The sequence below is a fragment of the Neodiprion lecontei genome, chromosome 1, assembly GCF_021901455.1.
Source record: "Neodiprion lecontei isolate iyNeoLeco1 chromosome 1, iyNeoLeco1.1, whole genome shotgun sequence".
Taxonomy (NCBI): Eukaryota; Metazoa; Arthropoda; class Insecta; order Hymenoptera; family Diprionidae; genus Neodiprion; species Neodiprion lecontei.
This window is the reverse complement of record NC_060260.1, coordinates 33196598-33208834: the sequence shown is the minus strand read 5'-3', so window position 1 is coordinate 33208834 and position 12237 is coordinate 33196598. Positions and strand designations below refer to the sequence as shown.

At 36.8% G+C, this 12237-nt stretch overlaps 3 protein-coding genes across 3 annotated transcripts; 2 read left to right on the top strand and 1 right to left on the bottom strand.

Annotated features, from left to right (window-relative positions):
* The first annotated feature begins 115 nt into the window (after positions 1–115).
* Positions 116–3363, top strand: LOC107226811 (enoyl-CoA hydratase domain-containing protein 3, mitochondrial). The gene is made up of 5 exons (XM_015667734.2): positions 116–288; positions 537–800; positions 2157–2347; positions 2520–2683; positions 3129–3363. Exons 1-5 carry the CDS (start codon positions 247–249, stop codon positions 3359–3361), a joined length of 894 nt encoding a protein of 297 aa, XP_015523220.1. The 5' UTR covers positions 116–246; the 3' UTR covers positions 3362–3363.
* Positions 3364–5678: 2315 nt separating this feature from the next.
* LOC107226804 lies at positions 5679–7685 on the top strand. The gene is made up of 3 exons (XM_015667726.2): positions 5679–6030; positions 6695–6862; positions 7062–7685. Exons 1-3 carry the CDS (start codon positions 5850–5852, stop codon positions 7253–7255), a joined length of 543 nt encoding a protein of 180 aa, XP_015523212.1. The 5' UTR covers positions 5679–5849; the 3' UTR covers positions 7256–7685.
* An 871-nt stretch (positions 7686–8556) lies between these two features.
* On the bottom strand, positions 8557–11951 carry LOC107226785 (arrestin domain-containing protein 3). The gene is made up of 7 exons (XM_046745500.1): positions 11008–11951; positions 10400–10522; positions 10064–10290; positions 9651–9830; positions 9348–9545; positions 9060–9174; positions 8557–8897 (listed from the first exon to the last, which is right to left on the bottom strand). The coding sequence occupies exons 1-7, from the start codon at positions 11117–11119 to the stop codon at positions 8737–8739; spliced, it is 1116 nt and encodes a 371-aa protein (XP_046601456.1). The 5' UTR covers positions 11120–11951; the 3' UTR covers positions 8557–8736.
* Between the last annotated feature and the right edge of the window lie 286 nt (positions 11952–12237).

Genomic DNA, 12237 nt, shown 5'->3' with positions numbered 1-12237 from the left:
TAGCTAACACACAATTGACTATTTGACAGCTAAAAACTCACCCTCAGCGTCTGCCATGTTAGTTGTTACGGAAAATAAATGTTTCCATGACAACGTTAACACCGACAGACGGACTCGAGGCGCTCGCTTCGTCATGCGTATAAGCGAGAACAAGATAGCAGCATACCAGCTTCGATTAATTCAGTTATTAACCGTCGGTTGTTTCGGATTGTCAATAGAGTGAAGATATTCAGACAGTTTGCTGAAATGTTAGGGCAGCTGAGACAGCAGGTGGAATTCGGATCGAGGGTATGAAACAGTATTAAACGTTACGCCGCGTACTCAATTTTTATTTTATTATGTGCGCAATTGGCAGTAGGTAAACAAACATCGGCTTATTCCACTTCCGAGAATCGGCTCTGCGCGCCCGCCATTTTTTCCGAACTTATCCGACGCCGGCCGAACGTCGAGCGGGATTGTTTTGAACGTGCGTTCCACGTTCAAACGCACGTATACGTATATGTATAACACACCTTCATCTCTTCCATGCGTTTCAGGTGGGACGATCTATTACAAGGACATTTTCCACAAACAACAGACTTCTCGGTCCAGAGAGATACGTGGAAACTACGCAAAGCGATGACGGCGTACGAACGATTACACTCTGTCACTCACAATCTAGAAATTCACTCTCGCTGCATACCATGAAAATTCTCATCGACGATGTGACCAAAGAACAGGACAGTCTGTCTCTTAGATCTATCGTCATACGCGCTACTCCCGGCAAAGTTTTCTCAGCCGGTCATAATCTCAAGGAATTGGTGGGTATATAACAGCCATGCAATAATCAGATTGCATGCAATAGCACGTTGTTGCATCTTTTGATACGTTTTTCTTGGAACGTGGACCACGATATAATTACTATAATAGCGACGATACGTTTCGTTCTATTATTCGATATGACATATCGAGGTCTTGCGACTTTTAGCCACCGCAGTGGAAGAACGGTGCCCACGCACTCAAAACTGTATAAATTATAATACATAATTAATTATACCACCTTGCAGCGTGTCAAGGAATATCCATCGCTTGACTTGATATAGGTTAACGAATGTATAATACTATACACGGTGATCCACGTAATCGACGTCAATTTCAAGTAACTTTAACTCTCAAAGGTATAGAGTTGTTATTCGGATGTCCCCAATATCATACTAATTGTTTCGAATTTATTAACGTAAAATAAAGAACTTCATTTGAATCAAGTAAATCATCGCAATAAATCCTAAGGCGTTCATTCTGAATGTAACATTTAATTAATTCTTTTGTTTTTAATCAATATGTTATTTGTTTCTTATTGACCGTTTCCACATAAGAACTGTTTACTTAATGTGAAGAAAGAATTTATTTAGATGGCTGAATAATGTTTTTTATCCGGGTTCAGTAAGCGATCTGGTTCAGTGGAACAAATTTTCAATGCGGGCAGGTACGCGTAACATTATTATCTGCCGTGACGTCTGTCTGTTCATTACGCTGTTTTCGTTATACATTACACATACATTTTTTTTGGTGTAAACAAAAATACGAATTACAGCATTAAAAAATGTATCGTGTAATGCTGCGTTAAAATTCAAGCACGACATGAATCTCCACGCGCTTTCATAAATAGTTACCTACATATAGTGTCTTTCTTTTTCACCTTAGATCACTGACCATCAGTTATCGAAATAACATGTACATGTAACGTATAATACCTACCACACCGCGGTAATAAATGTATTCGACATTACTTATCGCTCGAAAGTTTATAACAACTTGCGTATTGCATTTTCGTCGAAAAAATATATCTTATTCGTAATGAATCCAGGAATTAATTGGTACAGAGAAAAAATGCATTTATGAAAACTATCACACATAAACAATGAATAAAAAATGAGTAATCGTTTATCTTCGGAAATAAATGAACGGTAGGTGTGTTTGGTTCTGAGGAACAGATTAGTTTATCTAAATGAAAACAAATGTTTACAATTGGAATAAACATTTCTCTTAAACGTATAAACATTTATTTCCTTCAAATAAACATTACACAAGTATGGAAAATAACTTAACAAAAATTTCGATCTTTTCTCTGGTGTCAATATGTCTACCGGGCTCACCTAAGATTCCTTCGTCATTAGACAACAAACGATGGTGTGCAACACCACAAGGAGGTCTTTGCTACAGCCGGGAATCTTATGAAAGCACTGATGCAAAGTCCGGTACCCGTGATAGCAGCAGTAGATGGATTAGCCGCCGCAGCCGGCTGTCAATTGGTCGCTGCATGTGACATGGCAGTATGCACGGAAAATAGCAGCTTCTCTACACCTGGGTAGAGTGGAATTACATGTGAAAATTAATTGTCTCTGGAATACTACTCATAAAAAAAAAGTGCATGGAAATGCTATTAAATTTCCACAAGTTTAAAACAAACGAAATAATCATAAATAATCGCGCCAAAGAAAATTACTTTAATATCAATGATCCAACGTCCATTATTTTAGGGCGAACTTTGGAATATTTTGCTCCACACCCGGAGTATTCTTGGCCCGAAATGTTCCGAGGAAAGTTGCGGCCCACATGCTTTTCACCGGGATACCAATTTCCGCTCAGGAAGCACTCAGAGCTGGCCTAGTTAGCAAAGTAGTAACCGATGCCAGTAAACTCGGTAATTAATTGAATCCAGTCAGATCAGACGCAGCAGAGTAGTAGCCCACTTTATTTTAGTCGATAAAAAGTTTCATAGCACACACGTGTGCCATGCATCAATGTCCACTTTGGAACTTTCAGAATTAACGATCGTGAGTGGTGGAAATTTTTCACGTTTGCGATTCGGTCGCAATAAGGGAGAAAAAAGCTAGATGAGTTATAATTATAAAAGGTGATCGAGAACGGAGGCAGTGTCTAACAATAAGCTGTAACGGCAACGGGGGGGGGATGACTTTTACTTGAGTATAACTATGTCATAGAATCTAGTCTTCTTACATATCTAGCGTGATCTATCTAGTTCTTATGTTACTAATTGGCAAGAAAGTGACGGCTGCTACTGTAACGTAACCAAATATATGCTAATAAAAGGTTTTTCTGCATTTCATAACATTTTCAATTTATAGATGAAGAAATCACAACGATTACCAGCACTATCAACGCGAAAAGTCGCTCGGTGGTACGTCTAGGGAAAAGATTTCTTTACGAGCAACTGGAGGTCGACACTTTGACGGCTAGTTCTATGGCGAGTGAAATGATGGTTGGGAATCTGAGGCTAAAGGACGGACAAGAGGGTGTCCAAGGTTTCCGGGAAAAACGGAAACCAGTTTGGACACATGACTACGAAACGAATCATTGAAAGAAAAAAAAACATTTACAACTGTTGACTTCTGTGATGAAATGGTTTTGTACTTGAACTTTATTATTGTTAAACTTTGTTGAATTAATAAACATATATACATATATGTATACAAACGTTAACAAATCGCTGTATCTATTTATTTTTTACCACTTTTAAATTCAATCGGTTTATCGTACAATCAATTGGGTCTACGAAAAACCGACGCTGTTTTTAACATCATACAAGTTTATTGCTCCATATACGTAGCGAGTAACGATAATAATATCTATCGACATTTCTAAACCATAAGTTTAAAGCAGGTAATCAGAGCGTCGGCCAATTATCCAAGAGGGAAATATTTATCGCTGCGGAAGCGTCCGCGACAGTCATCTGGAAATAGTTTAGATTCAGATCTGTGAAAGCGGAAATAGTTACAGTGATGCTTGTCAGAGCTAATTGAGTCTAAGACACTCACTTCCGGAGGTCACGATAATGCCATAGCGATTAATAACCGAGACGGAGCAAGAAGTTTCACGGAAAACCGACAGTTAATCTCAGAGGAATAAAGTTTGTAGACTTGATCGAAATGAGTGTACGTCAAATTATTTGTGAATCTAGTGAGATTTTCCAGAAGGAATTACGCTAGAATTACATGCAGTTAGTCACGTAATCCATTTTGGACTCCATTATTATGACGTACGTGACATTCCCGATATTCCGACTACCCTAAAGAAATATGTTTACGAGAATTAGATTCGTAATAACTGTTGTGTCACCATCCCACCGATACTCGGGCGATATCGGCGAAGTTATCGTCAGTAACGCGAATTTGCAGATATTAATTAAAACCTCGCAGTGGGGTAAATGATTCGAACGTAAATGAGCAGACTGGACACACGCGTTATGTTGTTTACTGATAAAAAGCGTGAACTTGCCTATTCAGGGCAATCTGACAATGAGTCGCGCAGATTCCGCACTTCACGAATATACATAAATTTATCATACTGTACATCGGGAAAAGCTTTCGAAGAAATTTTGTTGAAAAAATGAACGGACTTTTTTTTCACAGTATTCCACTATTCGTCAAAGATTCTACTTTTCTTCGAGCAACCCTTGACTCGATAGATAATGAGGTTTTGGTGACCCCGATATTATGCAATCTGCACATTCACAGATGATGATCACGCGGTGATATCAATATAATAATTACTGACTGATATAGTAACGCGTGGAACTAGTCTCTTGTTTATGAATGCGGCTAATTCCAGATCTTACACGTCAGTTCTGACGATTGCAAATTACAAAGACGTGTCAATTATTTTTACTCAATAGGTATGTACGCAACATTCACGTAGATATATTCTGCTCCAAAGAGGTTCCACGAACATATGATAAACACTGTAGTATCAACGTTTTTTGTAGCATACGTATCGTGTATCATATCAACATATTTAGTCCTTGAATTTGTTATTCCGGAGATTTACCCGAAAATGACACGACAGATGAAACATTAATTCACCTCAAGGACTGCATTCACCTATTATCAGTTTATTACAAATGATCACAAGGATTGGCACCGTTCCAAAGAGTGAGCGTTGTAAATTGCAGTTATAACAGGCAGAATCAAAGATAAAAATGAAATATGTGTATATTTCTTAAAGTGGCAATTCATGGTAGATAGCAATTGCATCGTACTAGATTATTCTTACGTATACACTTAAATAATTATAGCACTTGAATACAAATTACTCGAATTACACTCACGAAACCGAAGGGAATTATTTTACGGTGCAAAGAATTATCCCAACAACATATAATAATATAATATTATGAGTTCACGAAATTGTAGACACGTACATTATCTCGTCGAAGATAAAATACATTTATCACTTGACTTTCCGTGAACTCGCCACAAGTGGTCCAGGGATGCGTTCGAATTGATAGTGAGTCCGAATGAAAATTTGCAATGATAATAACGCACATGTAACTATGACGCTCGGAACGGTGTAATAAAAACTAAATACGTCGTTCCGCGTAAGAGTTTCGCATAAATCGAAGTGACGCACTGGGAACCTTTTTGTTTTTCTTTTTCTTTAGACCAAAAAAAAAAAAAAGAATGAAATAAAAACGTACAGTTTTAACATCGCGCAACAAACGTCCGAGATGTTGACAATGTGCATTTCACTCGCCGCGTTAATCATATTACGGGTACGCAATTTTCAAAGACTTAAGTGTCCCTCATCCACAAGATGATAGCAACACGGACTGTTGATACGTTAACGTCACAGATTAATCCCTCCTATGCCCGGGTCTTCGCAAACTTATAAAACAGCTAGCGTCGAGTTACCCCGAGCCAGTTTGATATCTGCGCTATTCGAACGTACCGATTCTCATGCGTTAAGCTCTAAAACTTTTCATACATGTACAATACAGTGATTGTGGAATTACGACACTATAGCTACACGTTTTCATCAATTTTTCAATATATGTACATCTCGGCTAGTTAATGATATTGTCTACGAAACCTCCGCAGTCATTCTGTATGAATTTGAAAGCGATTAAACTGAGTTTTCAAGGAGATAAGAAAAGGAAGACTGAACTCAGTCCTGTGGGTCGAAAATCGGTCAGCGTGAAAATCACGACTCCAAAAGATCAAGTCGCTGAACTGCTTTTCGAAAACTGTACTGGTCAGTATAATATTGTATTATATTATATTATATGATGTATAAAAATACCGTATCTATGGATTTGTGTTCATTTATTGTCTCTTGCACGTTATAGCTGATGTGTGCATAGAATTATAACTAAGTATATAACGAGAAATAAAATATTACGCCGAGATATTTAATGTGATGTGAGAAATATACGAGTCGACAGTAAGTTCAAGTATTTATCACGACGATAATAGCCCGCCTTATTTAGCGATTGTGAATTATGAATTTGGAGATTACGTTGTTGACCACATCATATAATGGGCGAAAGAGCTTGCGGGGAAGAATAACGGTTGCCTTCCGACCTTCCAGTGGGGTCCAGGTCATTCTGATAAAACATTGCAGACAGTATACTGCCGACTGATTCAGTCCAAGCTTCACATGTCTTGTCTCCGTGCAAATAAACTTTCGATGATTTGTTTTGCTTTATGTAGAGGTATTATATGCCCGTCGCACAGCTAACCGTATCCGAACGATTCAAATTTCCCACTGATCAGTGATCTCTAAACTTTTGCTACAATATACGAGAAAGAAAAGAAAAGGAAGAAGAAAAAGTGAATTACGAGAATGTGCGGACAAGCATTTTCGGCTGTCATTTCGTTGACCTTATCTCATGAGTTGATCATACAATTTTTTACAGAGTGCAAGAGAATTATGTCTGCTGTACCACAGGGAGTATTTGCGGCGCGAAAAGTCCGCGAAAACAAGGAAAGAATCTGGTTGATTTCAGAGATGAACGCTACGGAAGGTGGAAACGAGAATAAGGGGAACTATCACTCGTACACTAATGCCAAGCCGATCAATCAAAGTGAGTATAAACTACACGATTGTTACAGAAATTATCGTCACTCGCCTCGTGTAGAAAAATCCGTACATTAATTTGAGTTGCCTAAGTGTATGAGAGAACTTTATACGCTTCGCTATTTAATCTTCCTGCACCACTTCGTATTTTGAACTATCTCTCGTGTTTCACAGACATTGGCAACTATTTATATATTTTTTTTCAGGCACCGAGTTAACACCGCTCAAGTACAATAGCAAATTGATGAACAGCATATGGGGCTTGTACAATCGCTATTCGGTGCACAATTTCAAAAAAAATACCGATTCTAAGGATGGACTCTCTTCGACGGGCTGGCGAGCACCCTTAGGCCCTTTAGCTCCCCAGAATCCCGTCACACCCCGTATGAATGGCTGCTAGTTGTAGTGCCCTAGGGCTTCATTTTATTCGGTAACTCCCAGTTATCCGCGAATTCACTTTGCACAGGCTCGTTCGAAGTATCGCATATAAAAGTGTCGTAATTATTTTCAATTCAAATATTCCAACGAATCATACGCGATAAAATAATCGGATTTGTAGGAAATAATTGAATCTCAGCGATACTACAATTATTATTTGATGAACAAATTACTACGTAGAACTGAGCCTGTGCAATAGAAGTACGCAGATTATTCAAATATATGTAACGGGGAGGAGCTCTTTAAGTAGAATTTCATGTATAATAACCGTTCGTACATCTCCGTTCAAACGATATTGTGATTATACCAAAGTGATCAGTACCGGAGTCTCACTCCGATACCATAACGAATTGTATACAATTACACCAAAAAATACACATATTTTCTATATAGATACGTTTTTACAAGATACAGACATTGATGTATGCCTTATACATTTCTTTGACGATTCAACATTAATAATCCTTCTGCATATACAACAAAATATATTCGTTTACGAATGTCTGGCTGGAAAGTACGTCCACGCTTATCCACCAGCTGAACAATGTAGCAATCGCATGTAAGAAACTGTGATTTTTAAGTCTGACGTGAACAGATCGATTGCATAAACACTAGTTAAGTTTTACATAAGTACCTTTCGATCATATAAGCGATGGCTCTGCTCCGGAAAACGAAGTATAACGAGGACTTCAAAATGGCCAATTTCGTCTTCGGGAATTGCATTTCCTTGAAAAGCGGTGCTAATCTCAGCCGAACGTTTGAATATGAGGTCAATGGATTATCTTTCTCTTTACAATACAAAAAAAAATGCAATCGCAACACAAAGTATAGAAAAATCTCGTACTTATCTCTCAAGTATTGGTAAGTTTCTTCGTAATATCTAATTAAAACTTGTGCTTCCAAATTTTTACACACATATATAGATATGTGTGCGTCAATTACAAAACACAAGTTTCAGATACGGAGTACCGCTAATTTTTTTCAACATTCTGTGATTTATATTTATCGTACTTATTTGTTAACGATCCGATTTTTTTTTTTTATTTAATCACAGGAGACGTTTTAGCTCAAATTCCTATTTAAATCTGTAACATTTACCTTCGATTATTATTATTATGTTTATTACTATTAGTACTATTATTGTTGTTCGTGTAATTACTATTATTATTTTCGATATTATTATTATTATTATTATTATTATTATTATTATTATTATTAATTTTATTGTTGTTGTTGTTGTTCTCGTAATTTTTTACTACCGTATTTTTAATTTCAACATTAAACGTCGTTTCGTCAGTTTAGTACTATTAAAAGCAATACTAGAAACATAAGAAATCAGTCAGTCCAGAACTTTGGGTTTAATACAAAATTTGAAGTTCTTAATTGCGCGACATTTACATAATATTACCCTGAAATTTTCAATATATGAAAAGTTTCCTCTTATTAATGTTCGTGACCTCTACAGTCGTTTGTGGTGCATACGTACACGGGTCTGTACAAAACAAGGGCTGAAGGTTGCGTTACATCCGATCCGTCGTAGACCTGGCCAAGTAAAAATTCTGGTCCTATGTAACAACCTCCTTCTACGTGCTCAGCTGCAACTTCTACAATAATACCAGCCATGTTTAGGTTTATTTTATACACGTACAAGTATATTAATTTGAAGGCACATGGCTCTGGCTTGGTAATCTCTTTTGATATCTTCCCACTGTGTAAATTATCTCCACATACTGTCAGTAACATTGTTAAATTTCGATGGTACGTACCATATTTTATTTGTGGTTGATGAACGCTGTTTGGTATCCGGAATGGAACAGTTGCAACAGTTATAGGAAAATGCATCTGAAGATCTTCCCCTGCCTTTTCAAATTCCACACTGACCTATAACAGTTTAATTGAACTTGAAATTAATCGTAGTTCAGAGTAAAAATAATAAAGTTCTACTTACAAGTAGTTTGACAGTACAGTTATTTATTTAACTATAATTTGTAGATTTGAATTTTGAGATAAAAAAGACTTGTCATTCTAATACCAGAAGGAATAGTGTACCGTACCTTCAAAACGTAATAGATTTGAATGAGCCGGCAGACACCTAGTAACGTTGGGGGACATACTGGTAAAACCATCGTTTTGGCAGAGTCCCATTTCATAGCTGAACCAGGTTGCACTGGGTCGCCCTTGTACTCTAAAACCATTTTCTGTTGCTCCCTACTCGCTCCAAGAACACCACGGTCGATGAAAAATTCCACGTACTATAGAGTGTCATTTGATTATCAAGTTAGTAAGCTATTTCAAGAATTATAATAATAAAACAGCTGTAACATATATTGATTATAGGAAAATAAATGTAACTTCACCTGTGTCAATTTAACTTTCAACCAAGCTTTTTCTAATCCTCTGTTGTCCATTGCGGCGCGTAACTTGATGCTCTCTCCACAAACATAAGCGCTTCTTTCTAACTGGGCACTTAATTCTACTGGATAACGCGTGCAGCAGAAACAGCAGGAAGCATATATTTCATTTCCAACCATTGGTTTCTAAATGAATAAATATATGAAGATTATTTTCACTGATTAAAAAATTCAAGCGTGCTCATTACAAATAAACTAGAGTAAAAATGTTGCATGCGGCTTTTTGAAACACCTGTCAGTTCTTTGTGATATGTTATGGAGTCAGTTTTTGGAGATACAAACTCAAGACAAACTGTACAATCCCAACAAATATTTCATATTATTAATGTAACGATGAACGAACGAAGATCAGTAAGTACCAGATATTGTTCATCCATACAGTCTATGTGAGGCCCGATCAAGGTGAAGTATTTAAAACCCTGTGGCGGACTGGCGTAAGGTCTATCAACTGTTGCTTTTATGTAGTATCTAATGCAACCAGTACGAGATTCAAAACTGCAGGGCAGGGCACTTTCAGGTAAATTGAATCTAAATGGAAACTGATGTTTCCCACGAGGTAATATTGGCACAGGACCTTCCGATGAATCTGTAAATTTACAGATCTTTCAAGTGTTCAATTGAAGCAACTGCAATATTTTCATTGACCACGATATTCAAGATCGTTAGATAGTATGTACATTGAGTTGATGAAATACCTTGGCCCCATATGACCAGCCTCTCGTCAACAAAATATTGATCATCTTTAACGCTTCGCCGATCCCCGCTAACGAGTACTTTCCATTCTGCGTGTGCCTGACCCCGCAATGATACCCTAATAGCTGTAATTATCATGTTGAATATTAATGATTAAAGCACGATATGACTTTCTACTATGAATTATTCCAACAAAAATAAAATGCATAATATTCTATGTAAGAGTAAGACAGTATCAAAATTTTATGAAGTCATAATACACAAATAGTAATAATTCAGATTGCACCTTTCGTTTTCACCTTTCGCCATTATAACCCTTTAAAAATCATTATTGTGGAAAAATGGAATTCGCGTGGAACTTATGCAAAATAAACTGATTCCAGATTTTAACATTTTTAGACCCAAGGTAATCAACCCTAAATGGCGCAAAATTTTTGATTTGATTTTCTTCGAAATAAATCCACTTTAATCCGGAATCTTGTTAATTTGGAATTAATTGAAACATTTCAATTTACTTACAATGATTCGTTTACTTATGCCGACGACGGATGAACGCGCGAAATAAACGCTATTCACAAACAGTGCAAACACATGCAGGTACGATACTCACATCTCAATTTGAAATTTTCGGTTGTATGTAAAATGACGTGGCCGTGTATCGTTTCTCCAGCATAATACGCCTCTTTTTCAAGTCTAATATCGAACTCACTTATGTGGTCCATTGTAACTAAAACTGCCGTACAATATTTTCCCGCACTTTACCAATATTATTGTCCTCACGATCGATATTAAGTGTACATGTGTACATAGATAATATAATTCTTAAAAATATTTCAGAAAAAACCTGCATCCAGGGAAAAAACAATGAAACAAATATACGTAATAAATTCTTCAGAGACTGTTATTGTTAATTATACTAATTAACGCGCAAACCCTTTACCACTTGTTTATTTTGATATATTTATTCGTTCGTCGGAAGTTCCTGGCTTCTGATTAACGTCTGCATAAAGTCTTGGAACAGTTTTGTCACACTTACATGACGACTGTCAATACTATAAGGTTCTTAGAGAGATAAATAAATCGATTCGTGGTAGTTTTTTCTCGTCAAATATCCTTACTGCGCGTAGCTTATAGCGAAGGGTGTGGACAATAATGATTCGTGGTTTATTGCACCTCCGCGTTTGAAAACAATCTTAACGAAAAATATTTAAAAATTAGGTTTAGTCTCATTAGTTTTGACATATTCGTCCACAATTCATGTGATATTCTCTTCAGCCTATCTCAATTTCTTGGCATAAGAAAATAAAAAGTTATCTGTGCGATATTATAACATCCAGCATCCCGGTATATGATTATTTATATTCACCCTCTAGCCAATCAGTGGACCACTCTAATCCAAATATTTATTTCACTCTTGAACGGAACAATGTAAATAAAATACCATTCATTCAATAGACTGTCACTGTAAAATAATTGTTGAAATTTGCTACACTGTTGGATCTTCTGTTCAACACGGGATTTACGCGTTTCCAGAAAACCTTCCACCTTTTCACGTCTCTTCTTATCAATACTGTATATTCGTGACAGGGAACCACCCCTATAGGAGACATGAAAATGGCGGGAGATTCAAATAGCTTGAATTACAATTGGCAGTGTTATGAAGCACATACTTAACCCCTGCAGGACCGGAAGCCGATAGATCGGCTCGAAAGTAGTTTCATCTTTTTCACCATTCAACCCGATGAAAAAGACAGCAAAGTTCTAGGACTTTCAAACTAAAAAGTCGAAAAAATGTCAAAGTCCTGTGAAGGTTAAACGTATAGATATTACAATTTATCAT